General features: G+C 49.5%; 1 protein-coding gene and 1 pseudogene across 3 annotated transcripts; one reads left to right on the top strand and one right to left on the bottom strand.

Annotated features, from left to right (window-relative positions):
• Positions 1–1,138: 1,138 nt before the first annotated feature.
• LOC102918509 (serine protease 40-like) lies at positions 1,139–12,967 on the bottom strand. Of its 2 annotated transcripts, none has more exons than XM_042266122.2 (5): positions 6,081–12,967; positions 5,244–5,435; positions 4,097–4,371; positions 2,206–2,375; positions 1,139–1,608 (listed from the first exon to the last, which is right to left on the bottom strand). In XM_042266122.2, exons 2-5 carry the CDS (start codon positions 5,360–5,362, stop codon positions 1,285–1,287), a joined length of 888 nt encoding a protein of 295 aa, XP_042122056.2. In that variant the 5' UTR covers positions 5,363–5,435; positions 6,081–12,967; the 3' UTR covers positions 1,139–1,284. The 2 variants fall into 2 exon arrangements, with proteins under 2 accessions (XP_042122056.2, XP_042122053.2); XM_042266119.2 differs by having other exon boundaries at positions 5,244–5,406.
• On the top strand, positions 11,159–15,961 carry LOC102920575 (phosphoglycerate mutase 1-like; annotated as a pseudogene). The gene is made up of 4 exons (XR_013046641.1): positions 11,159–11,185; positions 11,724–11,777; positions 13,094–13,239; positions 13,818–15,961. The product of XR_013046641.1 is annotated as a phosphoglycerate mutase 1-like (transcript).
• Positions 15,962–17,445: the final 1,484 nt, after the last annotated feature.

Below are 17,445 nucleotides of genomic sequence, written 5' to 3'. Positions count from 1 at the left end.
ATTTCTCCCAGGGCATCATGGGTCTGCAAAGAGCCAGGGGCTCCCTTATCTACAGTTGATGCTGAAGGGTGGAGTCTGTGGTGTGGAGCCCTAGTGAGCTCCCATGCAGACTGAATAGGATGTGGTGGCACAGATGGGTCTGTGGGACAGCTCAGTGCTACAGAGTCACTCAGGTCTGCCCAGCCTCAGCCAATGCAGGCTGAAGCAAGCCCATGAGGACTGTGGGCTGGGCTTATCAGACAAGGGGGTGGGGCTTGGAGGATGGAGGTATAATATTGGGGTGGTCGCTGACCCTTGCAGAAGAGCTTTGAGGATTGCTGTTGAGATGTCAGATCTCATGTTATTCATTAAGTGGCACTGTTTACCATGTGAGAAAAGCCTTGAGGTACAACAAAACCCACTATAAGAGGTACTTGAGGTACAACAAAACCCACTAGGGGAACAGAAGGGATGCACATAGGCCTACAGGAATGATCGTGCAGGAAGAGGGAGAAGGGATAGATGGAACCTGCTTTTGTAGGTTCCCCCTGCACATGCGCATATGGGCTCACATAGCTACGCCATGCATGCACACAGATTACGGGATCACGCTGCACAAAAATTATGTGATCATGCAACACATGGATTATGTAGAACGTAAGGCCCTGGGATGGCTAAACCTCTTGCTTGGCTACTGGACAGTGCATGTGCGGTCATGTAGCTGGGGGAGTAGCTAGGAATTCTAACAGTTGACACTTGCAGAAGAGCTTTGAGGGTTGCTGTTGAGATGTCAGACCTCGGGGACCCTCCCAGCTCGCTGTCAAACTCTCTAGAAGCACCACTGTGACCTTGGGCTTGCAAGATGCCCCTCAGGCCTCAGCTGGGGCTTGCTCCAGGAACACAAGCGGCTGCAGCTACTTGGTGAGGGCTTGGCCCAATCCAAAAGAACACACAGCCTTAGGGGGCGGGGGTGGACTGTAGTCTCTGGAAGCCAGCTGGGAGAGAGTCGGCTCCTACATTGGTAGGCCAGCTCCCTGGCTGTCTCAACTGCTGTGCCAGCCCAGGGAGGAAGTAGCCTTCTGATACTGAAGAACGGGAAGCCTGATGGGACTTAGCGGGTGGGGTGTGCTGATGGGACACAAGAAAAGGGATCCAGAAGTTTCTTCAGTTGTTTTATTCTGTCAGGCCTGGAGCAGGGGTAGCCTCAGATAGACAGGTGAGTCCACAGATGGAAGCATTTGGAGTGGTGCTCAGTGAAAATGCTCACAGACCATGATAGCTGGCATGGATGGTTCTGTGGGCCCATCACGGAATCCGGAACCAAATCGATTGCAGGAGGAGGATTTGAGAAGACAGCGCAGTTACGCAGATCCTGGGTTTGATGGTAGTGCCTGTGCCAAAACTCCTCCAGCCGATCAGCGTGGGGGCTTTCTCCTCGGGGGGTGCCGAGAAGGGGTCGGCGTCAGGTGTTTCTTGCTTTTTCTTCTTGATCCAGTCGGAAAAGTGGGAGACTTTGGTGAAAATGTTGGGGCTGGAAGCTGACTCTAGACATGCTGCGGTCCAGCTGGCCAGCCCTATCACATACCAGGAACCATTCAGTAAGCAGACAAGGGGACCCCCAGAATCTCCCTGAGGAGAGAGAAGACAGAGCCAGTAGGTCAGGAAAGAAGGAACACACATTGCCCAGGGTAAGGACTTGCTGGGGACCAGAGATCTCTATAGCTATCTTGACTGGTGCCCTTTGGGTCCATGGAAGCATGTTTTTGTTGTTGTTGTTGTTTTGTTATTTATTTATTTATGTATTCATTCATTCATTTGGTTTTTTCGAGGACAGGGTTTCTTGGTGTAGCTTGGCCTCAAACTCACAGAGATCCGCCTGGCTCTGCCTCCCGAGTGCTGGGATTAAAGGCGTGTGCCACCACCAACTCAGCTGTTTTGTTTTTTAATTAAAACACAGGAGACCTTTCCTACATCAGTATCCTCAGGGCAGGGTCATAGAATTCTACTCAATCAAGCTGCAAAGGGATCTTGTACGGTACCTACCTGGGGCAACCATAGACTTTTAGTGTGTGGATGGACAACTGAACATCTGCTGTCTGTCCCGCCACCCGCATGGGGGGGACGGGGGGGGGGGGGGGAGCCACTAAGGACACACAGGGTGGCCTACTGGCCAGGGCTAGGGAGAGGACGGGGCTCCACAGCAGTATGTGAGCCACCCTCGCTTACTCGGCAGATGTACTTTCCACTCACGAAGTCCACCGCACATATCATATCGTCTTTTATAGCTTTATACTGAAAGGTGTTGACTTCTGGGGTCTGGAAAAAGGCTTCACACCGCTTGTCATCCATCAGGAAGACCTCTCCATCCTGCAGAGGGAAAGGTGCCGCCAGGAACTCTGTGGGAGGGAACTCTGTGCATCAGTTGTGAGATGCAGCTGACTGGAAGACACCAGCTCCCTTCCAGGATGATTGCTGGCGGGGGTGAGGGGTGGGGAGGGTGTGGGGGGGATAACCACTCTAGGCCACAGTGGCAGGGAAGGGGTCACCATAGGCATGCAGTGACCAGGGGAAAGGGCATTCAAGGGCAAGCAGAGGGCTGTGGAGGACACAGCAGGCTGGAAATCGGGGTGACTGCAAAGGTCGCAGCGTGGGGGCCCCAGGCAGAGCCTCCCCACCAGGCTGGGGGGCTGAGACTGCACCCCGAGGACACAGAAGCCAAGGAAGGGGAGCTCAGCTTGCAAACAGCTCTGGCTGCTCTGTGGGGCCCAAGATGGACACGGGGACACTGGAGCCCGCATGCAGCAGCGACATAGGACATGGGCCAGGAACCTCTAAGAGCGTGACAAGAAGACCGGCCAATCCCAAGGAGCAACTGGACCTGGAGACATGAGTTCCGTTTCCAGGTCCTCTCACAGATCTGGCCTGGGGTCACCTCATGGGAGCCGAGTGACAGCAGCACTTCAGGCAGGGGCCACTGTGCACATCCCTCAAGGGTGGCCAGAGCTGCCTGCGAGTAGCAGACCCAAGCCTGCCCCCAGGCCCAGCGACCATGGTCAGGAGAGGGCATGACAGAAGATGGTGAAGGTCCAGCTCTTAGGGAGGCCAGGTTCTCTGCTCTGAGCGCTGCCCCAGCCCACACCTTCCCTCTCTGTTCCCACTCTCACCCCCCTGGCTGGACCTGGAGACCCTATCGCCCTGACTTGGGCTTAGATAGTGAAGGACCATCCCCTCTAATGCTGGTGAGCCTGACACTTAGAGCCTAGGAGCAGGGATGGGACCCTAGCCCTGACCTCAGAGAAACATCTGCCTGCAAGCCTCCTCGGGGCTGCTCTGCCAGATTGGGACCCTAAGTTTCACGTCAAATTTATATTCACTTTATTTCACTTGCCATTATACTGCCTTAAGTCAAAAGCATTCAGTCCAGCGTAAAATCCTTGCCAAGGATCTCTGTACTCTCAGTCTAAGCATCTACAGTCATCCCTTATTGTCATCAGCAGGCTCTTCTGTGGCCCAGGATACGAAACTCTGAAGACACTGAATTCCTGCTGCATAGTGGATGCAGAGAACCTGTGCATATCTTCCCTCACACTTGAAATCATCTCTAGATGACACTCTCTGACATGGGGCAAATGGGATGCACATAGTCACAATACCGTATTGTTTAGGGAACAAGGACAAGGAGAATGTCACTCCCCAACACTAAGGCTTTTGGTCCACAGGTGACTGGATCCATGGATTCATGGATCGGAATGACATGTAGACAGGTTGTACAAGCTGGTAGAACAGGCAGTCTTCCCCTGCCTTGAGGGTTGGCCAGTGAGATTCACAGAGGTGAGTGTTCCCCAGGTAAACACCCCAACCTGCCCCATGCCTGGTCTCTCTCATCTTCTGAAGGACACCCGGTGTCTTTCCTGGCCCGGGCGGAGCAACCACCGTTTGGTGAGAGCCTTGCGGTGTAGAGGGTCAGCCACACCCGGGGCTCTGGAGTCAAAGAGCCCACACTTCTGATCTGGAAGGCGGAGCTCCGCTTTTGAACCAGAAACTGAGGTTCACAACCCCAGGAAAGGCCTCCACAGTCTCCTGCCCCTCCCCCTCTTCACCTGTTCTGTGTACTCACCATCCTCTCTGATCATCCCCCAGCCGCTTATCCAGCAGGACCTATCAAGGGGCACCTTCGTGGTGTTCTCCGGGACGCAGGCTGGCAAGATGTGGGAGCTGTACGTCACAGGCTTGTGCAGCTGAATCAGGATGATGTCGTTCCCCTGATTGTGGACCTTGTTAAAGTTCTCGTGCAAGATGAGCCTACTCACTGTCATCTGTCGGCTGTACTCGGTGGGACTGCCCAGCTGGTGGTACCCTAGCAGGACCCGGTAGTCAGATGGCTTGCGGGACCTAGTAGAGGGCAGCATCTCTGAGTGCCAAGTGGGCACTGTCGCCTTGATCGCCCACCCACCATGCAGGCAGCCATACCACGTGTCCCATCATTTCAGTGCTCCCCTCCTAATACTAGGATGGTCCTTCTCTTGAAGGGCAGGATGACCTCCAACAGCCTGAGGACTTTGGTCCTTTGAAGGCTTCCAGTCACTTCTCCAGCATACCCTAGTGTCCAAGGAGCTGTGGATTTTATTCTCATTATATATATATATATATATATATATATATATGATTTGAGGTACATCCAACTGCTCTGCTTCATCTTGAAGGAAAAAAGACTGCTCCCTTCCAGCCCTGACCAGATCCCTCTTAGGGCTACATGAGAATTGTTTGGGTTTTTTCTGTTTTGTTTTGTTTTGTTTTTTTGGTTTTTTGAGACAAGGTTTCTCTCTGTAGCTTTGCGCCTTTCCTGGATCTCACTCTGTAGCCCAGGCTGGCCTCGAACTCACAGAGATCCACCTGTCTCTGCCTCCCGAGTGCTGGGATTAAAGGCGTGTGCCACCGCCGCCCGGCGAGAATTATTTTTATTTTTATTTTTATTTTATTTTATTTTATTAGCTTCTAGGAATACATAAAAGGAAAAAGAATAGGTTTCCTGACTTTGGACCTCTCCTGCTGTCCCTTTATTTGAGGGTTGGCAGTCCGGGTGGAGGGTGACACCCAAGGACCGGGCAACAGCACAGAGGACTCCTGCTGGCAGCCAGCTAGCCCAGAACACAGTCTAGAAGGCAATGGCTGATATGCATCCTTCCTTCTCTCCTTCCCTCCTAGTGACGCCCTCCTGCACCCCCTCCCAGGAGAAGGGCCCCAGGGAGGGAACACATACCCACCTTTGGAAGCAGTGGGCAGCGCCGGCTACCCAGTTTTTGTCGATGAGGACTGCTCCACAGATATGACTGCCACGAAAGAGCAGACTGGCCTGCCATGGCCACCGCCCAGGTATTGCCATCTGACCGCCAAAGATCTTCCCTTGGAAATTGGTCCTGCCACATACTGTGGAGACAATCCCAGCCGCGAGGCACCTGCATTCAGGATGCATGTGCTTGGTAGGCCTAATGTCACCATCAGCAGGCCCCAGGGGACCATGGCCTCTCCTCTCCCTTTTCAGGTGGGCATAGCCAAGGTCAAGAGTGGGGTGGCCCATGAGCCTCCTGGATGGCAGGGGCGGGGCGGGGCGGGGCAGGGGTGCAGTGTCAGGCTGAGAGCCTCTCAAGCAAGACCCGCGGAACAGAGAGAGGTGCAGGTAAAGGGGAGGGTGCCGCCAGGCTCTCCTCAGACCTTATTAACTTGAGGAGCCCAGCTCTGAAAAACGAGAAACTGAGGCTGACTGAGGCCATTATTGTTCAGTGCCATGGTCTTTCGGATGGGTGTGGCCTCCCATCTCAACCCAATGAAGAGCATGGTATAGCCCTCAGCCAGCCTAGTTAGTGCATGACCTTGACCCTGAACTGAGGGAGGGGGTCTGGAGATCAATGAGAATTAGTCAGCAGAAGATAAGGGTATATCCTGTATTGATCCCCACCTTCAAAGCTTCACGCTCAGTGTAAAAGCCTGCAGACCCCACATCCATCCCCCTATTCCCCCCCACCCCCGCCAACTGCCTATGTTCCAAGGGAAAGGGAGGGGACATGCCCATCTGAGACCTGCCTCCTCTTTCGAGCATTTACCTTCCGCCTGGTCTGGGGGGCCTTTTGGTGTGGGCGGGACGTCCAGTGTGCCTGGGGCTCCTGGCGTGGGCGTGTAGTCCTGGGCATGCAGTGGCAAGAGACTGGAACAGAGTAGGAGAGCGGCCAGCAGGCAGGCTCCTCTCCTGCCCTGGCCCGATGGCTGGGCCCTGGTACCCGGCATCTTGCCGGCCTGCCCCTGGGTCCCAGACAGGTCCGAAAGCACGTGCTCACAACCGCTGACGCCGGCAAACTGCCTCTGGGGGACATCTCTCGTCCACCCCACCTCGCGGAGCTGAGCAAGTGAGCTGAAAACCTAGGTCCACGGGAGGCCGTCAGCACCGGAGCAAGTTTTGGCTCTTCTCTGGCTCCCCCTGGAGGGCAAAAGCATTCACTGCATCCCAGAATTGCTCAATTTCGTTCTGTTACCCTATGCACTGAAAACACAGTCTCACCACCCAGACTAGCATGCCGCCATCTCATCAAAGTTCACACGGTTATCGGCTCCCTCCTCTGATGGTAACCAGCCATTACTGCCCTTGAGCACAGTTCTAGAAACGAAACGTTCCCAACGTGCCTGCTTGGACTAGTACTGGTAAGTTATGTTCATATGTGAAAGGTAGGTAGGGTAATGAGGAAAATACAGGGAAGGTTCTGGTTTAGAGTTGGTTTTATGCCCTATTGGGCAAACCCATTGGCGATCAGGGCCTGAGGAAGGCATTCTCTGGGACTCACAGCTCTGCCCTTGGGATTCTTAACTAGTTTTCCTTTTTAACTTGTTATTGTGTGTCTGGTTTGGATTGGTATGTTTGTTTACATCAGAAAGCAGCACACATTTGCTTGTGGGTACTTCTATAAGCTCCCTGCCATGACAATCAAGGCAGGTTGGGACAGGGTGTGTTTTCTCTGTGCTCCCCACTGCTTGCAGGGGGAGTTTTCTGTCGCCGTAGCTGTCTGAAGCACTTCATGGTCATTGGGTATGTTTCTTGAGGCTCTGCTTCATCAGACAAAGCAGCCGCCACGTATAAAACACTTCCTCCTCGGCCTTGGCCACCTGAAGAGGCAAGAGGGGGCCAAGTGCTCTGAGGCATACCCCATGCCTTGGACTCTGATGGAGACCTGCCTGTGATGAGCACTCAATCTCTTGAAATGTGTAGCTAGAGTTTTCCTGCCTTGTCCCCAGTCAGGACAAATCTTTGTCACCCGCCAGTCCCACAGCTGCTCAGACCCAACCAAGTAAACACAGAGACTTATATTGCTTACAAACTGCATGGCCATGGCAGGCTTCTTGCTAACTGTTCTTATAGCTTAAATTAACCCATTTCCACAAATCTATACCTTGCCACGCGGCTCGTGGCTTACCGGCATCTTTTCATGCTGCTTGTCCTGGCGGTGGCTGGCATTGACTCCTTCTGCCTTCCTGTTCTTTCTTTTCTCCTCTCTGTTAGTCCCACCTATACTTCCTGCCTAGCCACAGCCAATCGGGTTTCATTTATTGGCCAATCAGAGCAACTTGACATACAGACCATCCCCCAGCACAGCCAAGTGCAGATCATCTCAGACACCTACACTCAGGCCCATGGTCCTAATCATCCTCTATGCAGACCTGCTGGGTAAAGCCACGAGGAACCTGAGAACAGGCTCCCACAGGACATACAGAACATCCCACAGCAGAAATGTTTCTAGAAGAGGCACTGAGAAACTGCTTTTACCAGAAAGCATTCTGTAGCTCCACCTAGTAACTGAGCTCTCGCTACACAAAGAATGAGAAGTAGTTTATTCCAAAGCAAACATCCCTTACTATGGTCTAGGAACCCAGACTCAAGTTTCCCTAAATGACATGTCCCATGGTAAAAGACATTGCATGAACTTACTTCACAGTCACAAAACAAAAACTAATACATCAATGTGTTTACTAAATATAGAGGGAAGAATATTGGGTAGGCATTGTAAACTGCAGTTCCTAGGAAAAGCCACTTCAGTGTTAGAGTCTACAAAGCTGATTGCATTGTTTTTTGTTTGGTTGGTTATTTTGTTTTGTTTCATTTGTTTTGGGTTTTGTTTTGTTTTGTTTTGCTAACTTGACACAAACTAGACTCATGTGGGAAGGGGAAAACTCAGTTGAGAAAAAAAATGCCTCTGTTCCATTGGTCTGCAGCATGCTTGTGTGGGGTTTTCTTGACTGTTGATTGGTATGGCTGGGCTCAGCCTACTGGGAGCAGTGCCACTCCTGGGCAGGTTGTTCTGGGAAGTACTAACCATGACCCTGGAAGCAAGCCAGCAAGCAGCATTCCTTTATGGTTCCTGCCTCTCTGCTCTTGCTGAATTCAGTTCCTGCCCTGGATTTCTTCAGGGATGGACCATGATCAGGACACATAAGCCAAATAAACCCCCAAGTTGCTTTTGGTCATGGTTTTTATCACAGCAATGGAGTACCAGACTACTATATTGACTGATAGATTCAAACTTCCAGAATGATTTCTCTAGTAGTCACAAGGATGTTAGGTCAGACACAGAGGTAGCAAATCAGTGACTATTAAGAGGGCTAAAGATAGCCCAAAATGGTGCTCTCAAATTCAACAATTTAAAGTATGTACTGCTCTTTCAGAGGACCAGTGTTGTATTCCCAATACCCACACTGGGCAGCTCACAATCTATAACTTTAGCTCCAGGGAATCTGACACCCTCTTCTGGTCTCTGCAAGCAACTACACTCACATGTACATAACCTCACACAGATAGACACACATGCATACACATAATTAAAAGATATTCCTAATTTTTAAAGATTTTATTTTATGTATATGAATATTCTACCTGCATGTATGCCTTTATGACAGAAGAGGGTATCAGAACTCACTATAGATGGTTGTGAGCCACCATATGGTTGCTGGGAATTGAACTCAGGACCTCTAGAAGAGCATCCAGTACTCTTAACCACCAAGCCATTTCTCCAGCCCAAGTAAATCATAATTTAAAAAGAAAAATACCTTGGTTTATGATTTTTTTGCTACAACTCTAAAAGCTTTCATGAAATTGTTCCACAATTGAATATAGTATTTGAAGTAACCTGAATAAATCCATGTTCTTGAGCCATAGTGACTCATATTTGGTTCCAGGATAAATTTGTGTGTGTGTGTGTGTGTGTGTGTGTGTGTGTGTGTCTTCTGTGGGTTTTAGATGCTATGTAGTGTCATTCTTGTAAGAGGAATGAGTCCTGATCAGCAGGGAATTCAACCAGGTGCTCAGGTGGAAAAGGAGAAACTCTTTATTCGAAAGATGAGCTGGTCCAGTTGAGTCCTATGCTCCGGAAAAGACCAGACCCGGGTTATAAATTCATACAGCATATAGGTTTTAGTGCTTACTGTAACAGCTTCAGCACTGTTAGATTCAAACCGTGGTCCTCACAATCCTCTCCAGGTGGTCCTAATACCTCGTGGCCACTGAAGGGAAATCCCATTGCATTTAGGCATGTTTGTAGACGTGCGATTAATGATGATTCTGTAAATAACTTCATTTACAGAAGCAAGCAAGAAAGTAGAAGCAGAACTGAGCATTCCTTGTCCTTGACTATGTTCAATTTAGACTTTTATAATGTAAGACAGCAGTTTGATTATGGCAGGTATGTATTAAAGGTAATAAATATGTAATGTATGTAATGTATGATAGCATCCTTGGCTTTTGGGCTAATGGAAATGAATGGTCTGCCAAGATAACACCTTCAAAAGATTTTTCCTAACCATCAGGACATTTGTTCACATATAGAAGAGCTCCAGGGATCCTGTCCCTGCCTCCCCAAGGCTGGGATTACAGGCTTGTGTTATCACCCCTGGCTTCTTAAGTGGGCAGTGGGGATTGGAACTCAGACTCTCGTGCCTTTGCAGGAAGCAATTTTTCAGCTGAGCTATCTTCCTAGTGTAAGCAACAGGAAAAAAAATTAGTCTTTTCCATCAAATACTGTAAAAACCTTTGTTTATGAGAGGAATTCAAATTGTGCTATCACCCTCACTTTGCAAAACATGTATGGAAAGGCTTTAATCCCCTCCCTCCAATAAACTTTCATTTACACAAAATTCCCCTCAATCCCCACTGCCCAGGGTGGACACCACCCCCAGTGGCCTGGGCCCTCCCATATGAATCATTCATCACGAAAATACCCGGCAGAGTTGCATCCAGGCAATCTGATGGAGGCATTTTCTCAGCTGAATTGCCTTTTTCCAGATATCTCTAACCTGTGTCAAGTCAACAAAAAACAAAAACAAAAACAAGAAAAAAAACAGCCAGGACACCATCCCGGTGGCTGGGGTCCTGGACTAAATAAAGGAAAGTAATCTGAGCGGCACTGACTCGGTGTAAACCAGCTGTCTCCAATCACCATGCCTTCCCTGCCTGCCGCCATCCTTTTGCCATCACCATTGAGAGATTCCCTCACACCGGAAGCCGGAATAAAGTGTTGTTCCCTCGGGTGTTTCTTGTCCAGTGTTTGGTCACAGCAAACTGAGAAGTAACTAATACACAGATAAGCCTCGGGCATCTCACTCCACAGTCTTCCTAAACCTGTCACAGCAGGTTGCCTTGGAAACCAAGAGTCTCCAACAAGTGCTGCTCCGGTCAGGTCATCGGAACTTGGGTTCTGTCTCTCGACCTCACCGCAACCCTGTGAAGTTGGCAGATCTATGAAGTCCACGTTTTCCAGATGAAAAATAAATTGAGCCCTAGTGACAGACGGTGTGTAGCCAACAGGATTGTGGGGCGTTTACCCACCAACCCCACACTTCCCCAGAGTCTTCTTGAGTGTGAGCAGCAGGAAATATTAGATAGGATTCATATGGCGGAGATAAACAGCTAGAAAATAAAGGATATCCTTGAGAGGGCCTGGAACCTATTCCAACGGGCCCCAACTGTCTCTGCCCCAGGGTATTTATAGAGACGCCAAGGGGTGGAGCAAAAGACCTCCTCCCCCAGCACAGCCAAGTGCAGACCATCTCAGACACCTGCACTCAGGCCCGTGGTCCTAATCATCCTCTATGCGGACCTGCTGGGTAAAGACACGAGGAACCCGAGAACGGGCTCCCACGCAGGATGCTCAGGAATGCGGCAGGGCTGGAGGTATGCTGCTGGTTGCAACTTTGCCACCGCTACCTAAGGGAAGCTGCAAATGAAGTCGGGCTGTGAGGCACACGAGTTTCACTGAGTTCTGAAAGTTCAGTAAACTCAAGTTTACTGAACCAAGTAAAACACACAGCTAATAAGTCTATTGATCACATGGCTAAATAACCATGCTCTCAATACACCGGTTTATAGATGGGACATTATTGAAAACTGGTCTCCTATCTGTGGTACTTTGTAATGTGGGTGCTGGGGGAAAAAAAACTGAAACAGTGGGTGAAACTCTTTTTCTAGCGGTCAGTGCTATTCTGAGGCTGCCTCTCATCCCTACATGGCACCGTCTCAGTCCAGAGGATTAGAACATTTCTGTCTACTGAGAGGTTTGGGGTTCTAGGCGTTCCATTGTGGCTTCCTCCACCTGCTAAACTGCATGATTCTGAGAAATGTGCTTAATAGGGCCGAGATCAGATTTCTTTACCTGCACACTGAAGGACATATCCACACTACAGACCCTCTTCAAAAACCATCATGTTCACAGCAATCCGTGTGGAAGGCACCTGGAGCAGAGGTGGGTACTGAACTTGCACTGAAGGTAAGTTGGCTAGCCTGCTGGCCTGGCACCACCTGCTGGCCTGGCACCTCCTGCGCTGAGCCAGAGCAGACAACTCACTGCTGCCCCCAAGCGGGAAGTCAAGAAAGGATGCGTTTTGCGGAGAGATGGCCGCAGCCACTGGGTGAGGAAATCAATGGAAGAGGGAAGGAAATAGTTAGCATCTTCTAGCTGGGCGAAGAATCGTCCTGACTTCTTGGTGGCTGAGATCCAGCGACGTCCGGGAATTGGTACGAAACATACATTATTTAAGGGGCTATGAGAGGAGCAATTTACACACTGATAAAGGACCCCCAAGTAAGTGATGAGCAAGCGCAAGGCTTCAGTGTTGCCGGGAAGGCGGCTGGGGGGGTCTGCACTGCGTCCCTGAAGGAAGCACTAGCCCGGAACAGGCGGGTTTGGGGTAGAGCCGAGACAAGGTTGCCTGAATGACCTGTAGGAAAGCAGGCTGCGGGAACCGCCCACGCCGGGAACCGCCCCTTCCCTCGGCCCCGCCCCTCACACCTGCCTATCTTCTTGTCCAAGGTGTTAGACAACCTCCTTCTTAGTCCCACAAGCTCCCAGCTGTCCATTCCACCATCCAACCACTCAACCTGGAGACAGAAGCTGCGAAAGCTTCCCAGGAATGCTACTTGGCAGGTCACCTTCAGGGCCGATAAATCACACTTTCTCCTCTCGAGCTGCAGGTCAGAGCTTTCCTGCAGATGCTCCAAATGTGTCGAGGTCTTGGTTGATCAGAACACACACAGCCTGCTGCAGTTTGCACTAACTTAGAGACTGAAACTGAGGATGTCTTCATTAGGAGACTGAAAATGTCTCCATTCGACTGTTAGACATGGAGGAAGCCCCTTAGCACCTAGACTGTTAGCACCCTGCTAATTAGTTCTCATATATTTCTAATTTATTCCTAAAATGAGTATTAGTTCTCATATATTTCTAAATCCATTTAGTAAGATGGCCTGGGAGCTAAGTTCAATCGGGTGGAAGTTCTGGTGAGCTATTGGTGCAGTAGTGTGACTGGCTGGGCTCGAAATTTTAAAACATAGAAAAGGATTTTGAAACATTTCACCATCTAGAAATGATAACTGAAAAAATTAACACACTTAACCTGATTTAACATCATGCAATATACACAGGTATTGAAACCTAGCATTGGTCGGTCGGGAAACCCTGTCTCGAAAAACCAAAAAAAAAAAAAAAAAAGAAAGAAAGAAAGAAAGAAGAGAAAAGAAAAGAAAAAAAAGAAAGAAACCTAGCATTAATATATACAATTTTATGTTTATATGTGTCTATTAAAGGAAAAAATTTTGAGGCGCAGTCGTGGGGCGGGCTGCAAGCGGAATCTCAGGGATCCTCATCCCTACCACATCCCCCTGCCTATCACCACGGTGGCTTACAAGCTAGTGCTGAGAGCCTGGAACCTGGAGAACCGCTTCAGCAGCTGGTAGGACTCCGACCTGAGCCCAGCGGGTCACTAGGAGGCGAAGCACGGCAGACAGGTGTTGGGGGATGCTGGCTATAGTTTGAGGCCAGCCTGGGCTACCAAGTGAGTCCCAGGAAAGGCGCAAAGCTACACAGAGAAACCCTGTCTCGAAAAACCAAAAAAAAAAAAAAAAGAATTTGACATCTGCTTTGTAGCGGTAACGCCCACATTACCGATACCCGTTCACCATGTCTGAGCGAAGGGCTGCAGATTAAAAATAGAGACAAGAGACAGCGAGTCATTCGCCACAGCTGAATGCCGAATGCTGTTTATTGGAAGAGGGAAGAAACCTTAAATACAGGCTTACAACACAAATGGAGGATCCCCGGAGGGCAGAAGTTCGCTACCAATGGTCTATATTCTAGACCCAATGTTCTACATTCTTGCATCTAAGTTGTTTACACTACATACAGGATGTAGGAACAAAGAACCTCCGGTAAGCTCTCTGGTGATCCTTAGGTGAGAAGGAGACCGGCAGGGAATCTGAATAGGGAGGACATCTGGTAAAGGTCAGCAAGCAAGGTGGCAGCCACTCACAGTTGGGGCCCATGGCGCCCACACTGCTTCACCTCCGTGCAGAAGAGAGCCATCCGGACCCTCTGGACAGTCCTGGATGCCATTGACCAGGTGTGGCTGCCAGTAGTCAGGACTTGGCGCTGCAATGAGCGACACTATGGGGGGGGGGGTCTGACTGGTCTTGTTAAAGCAAAAACTCCTGCTAAGCATGATGAGGCTTTGGATAAAGATCTGGAGGCAATCTCATGATGTTCCCCTCCCCACCTCCCACCTCCCACCTCCAATGGAGCCCGATCATCAGCAAGGATCGCAGGCACGCAGACCTTACTGAGGACCAGCTGCCCTCCTGTGAGAGCCTGAAGGACACTACTGCCAGAGCACTGCCCTTCTGGAATGAAGAAATTGTCCCCCAGATCATGGAGAAGAGTCCTGATGGCGGCCCATGGCAACAGCTTCCGGGCATCATCAAGCATCTGGAGGGTCTCTCAGAAGAGGCCATCATGGAGCTGGACCTGCCAACTAGCATCCCCATTGTCTATGAATTGGACAAGAACCTGAAGCCTGGTCGAACCCATGCAGTTCCTGGGAGATGAAGAGACGGTGCAGAAAGCCATGGAAGCTGTGGCTGCTCAGGGCAAGGCCAAGTAGTGAAGGCCAGCAGGCCGACTCCTACCCCAGTACCCTCCTCCCCGCCTGTTTATGTCTCCAGCACCCTTCCCCAGCACCTGTCACGCTGACGACATCTTTAGGATCTTAAGTTTAAGTTGTAGCTGCAGACGGGGACCCGTGGCTCCCGTTTTCACTTTAGAATTTTATGCCCTGCACCCACTCCGTTCATAGAATCTAGTCGGAATAACACCTCTGGGTGCAGATTCTTGGTCCACATCTGGACAGCGCCTCTTACTAGGAGAGTTGGTTGAGAGGTAGTAAGTACAATTTTTCTTAGTGCTTTGTTGACTAAGGGTCTGTTTAAGGAAACCATCAAGGAGGAACCATGCTGGGGTGTGACCAATAAGAAACTGCAACCCAATTTTGTCCCTGGAGCCTGTCCTGCACCCTTCCAGGGGAGGGTGAAAGTGCGTGGTGATTTAAAAGATACTACCTTCCTCTGACTCTAAAGGAGCTGCTGGCCCCAGAAGGTTGAGATCAATCCTGTCCAATCTATGTGTTACATTTACTTTTACAAAAAAAAAAAAAAAAAGGTACATATATATTTATCAGCACATGAAAACCCCTCTGAGGTTTCTAGTGGTGATTGAAACAGTCCCATGTGGTCACCAGAAAATAAGCCATTCCTCCCATCAAATGGGATAAACTCCTTGTCCTCAAGGGGCAGGAGTGCCTCTTGCTGTGTTCTAGGATTCCTCTGCCTTGTCTTGTAGAGGTGAAGTACCCCTTGATCATGTCTAGGTTTCTGTCTTTCACTGTCTGAATCATGTTCCAATTGCTTGACCCTATCATGTGGGTGCAGAACTGGTTTGGTGCGTGACTACTAAATCTCTTTCCAGATCAGTATAATAAAAGAGTGATGTGCAATTTAAAAAAAAAAAAGGAATTTAAGCAAAGAAAACGAACATTATTTTTGAGTCAAGAAAATCAAATCATCGACCACAGTTTCTCTTCTCACACCTATGACTGCTATGACAGATTTGATCTCAAGTCTTCCTGAACTCCTGGGATGTCAGTGTTTCTCACCCTGTGTCCCTCCCAAGAGGAGATGCTGTGAGCAGCTCCATGGAGACAGGATCTCTCTTCACATCACATGGTGCCTTCAGAGGCCGGGAGAGGGCATCATATCCCCTGGAACTGGAGCTAGAGATGGTTGTAAACCACCATGCAGGTGTTGGAAACCAAACTTGAGTCCTCTACAGAAACAGCAAATGCTCTTAACATCTGAGCCGCCTCCCCCATCCCCAGGTGGGACTTTTAAGAAGTTATTCATGGGATTATGCATTCATTGACTCACCGGCTAATGGGTTCTCTCAAGAATGGATAACTGAAGAAGCCAGTTTAACTCTGGTCTCTCTTTTGTGTCCCATTCACCATACCATGCCTTACCTTACCTCAAGGCTCTGCAGAGACCCCACAAGCAGAAAAGGCCTTACCTGGACCTTGGCCCTTTTCTGCCTCTGAAAACTAAGTGACCCAAATAAACCTTTATTCTCAAGACATTACCAGCTGGGGTATTTGTTGGATTTCTGAGGTTGCTTAAAGAGACAGGGTGCAGAAAGATGAGTCTGCTTATTTCAAACAGTGAGAGGGAGACACAGCATGAAAAGGGTGTCTGCTAAAGGGGAAGGGGATGCTTGGGGTTAATATAAGAGCTTCAGGGAATGGGAAATTAAACTCAGCTGGGGTGGGGCGGGGCACTAAGTGAAAGCCTCGGGTGTCTCCTTCCTGGAGTTGTTTGTCAAGATAAGGGCTCTTTTATCTTTAGAAACTGCCCCCCACCCCCACCCCATCATGATGCAGGTGTTAGTGGGAGTCTGAGTTAGGCAATGGCAGTGAAGAGGGAGGAGCCAGAGTTTCTACGCAGGGCCTCCGTCAGGATCGGACAGGGGTGGCTCAAGGTTTATTCTAACGATATTCAATTACAGTAACAGAAAACAGACCGAGAGAATCAAGACCAATATCACAAAGTTGTGCAGCTGTGGCTGAGGCTGGGGAAGCGGCGGGTGTGAGGGGACCTTTGAAGCTTGATGTGCAGCCCAGGGGACGGTGTATTTCCAGGAGAAGAGTCCCAGCTTTTCACCTCTTGCAGGGACCCCTCCCCATCTCCTGATGGCTTTGCTGCTTACCGTTAGCGGTGTCTCCCGCTGTTCCGTCTCACGCCCATCATTGTTTTCAATTTTCCATACTCCCTTCCAGGAACGGGTCATTTTCATGAGGCTCTTAGCATATTTTTCTTCAGCCGTTGTTATTAGGGAGCTGCTTTGCCTGTGGCTTGCTGCATTCAGAAGCGGTCCACATAGTGCGCAGCCTCAAAACAGTTTCACTTTCAACACTGTTTCCATTTTTTTTTTAAATGAAAATTATTGGGTACATAGCTGTCCTGTTCTGTTGAAGACTCAGTTCTGTTCAGAGAGTAAATTCTTGTAAGTGGGACAGTGGATCAAAGCAAGCAGACACTCACCTTGCCAGTTGCCCACCGTGTCCAAGACACTCCCTACCTGTAAAGATGATAGTGACCTTTGTTCTTAATATGTAAAAAAGATGAAAACCCCAATGGAGAAATAACAAGAGATATGAATGACATCATCAACATTGAAACCTGCTCAATTTCACTAGAATTAGAGGCTTGGAAACCCCAGCAAATAAAGAAGCCAGCATAAAATCACAAGTTTGCCCCACGCCTCACAGAAAGTCAAGGGTGGAGAAACAGCCCTTTCTGGTACTCTTTGAAGTGGGATTATCAAGAGTTAGGGGAGGGTAACATAGAAACTGATGTCATAGTTTAAACTGTTTGTGCTGGTTATGTGTTTTGGGAGTGATATTCACTGGGAGAATACTTGCTTATTATGTGGAAGACCCTGGGTTAAATCCCCAGCTTTGAAAAAGTTACATGCAGCCAAATCTCAGCACTTCAAAAGCAGAGGCAAACAGATCTCTGAGTTTGAGGCCAGCCGGGTCTACAGTTCCAGGATAGCCCAG

This window comes from Peromyscus maniculatus, chromosome 21 (assembly GCF_049852395.1).
Source record: "Peromyscus maniculatus bairdii isolate BWxNUB_F1_BW_parent chromosome 21, HU_Pman_BW_mat_3.1, whole genome shotgun sequence".
Lineage (NCBI taxonomy): Eukaryota > Metazoa > Chordata > Mammalia > Rodentia > Cricetidae > Peromyscus > Peromyscus maniculatus.
Note: the sequence above shows the minus strand (reverse complement) of the source record. Positions and strands in the feature narration are given on the sequence as shown.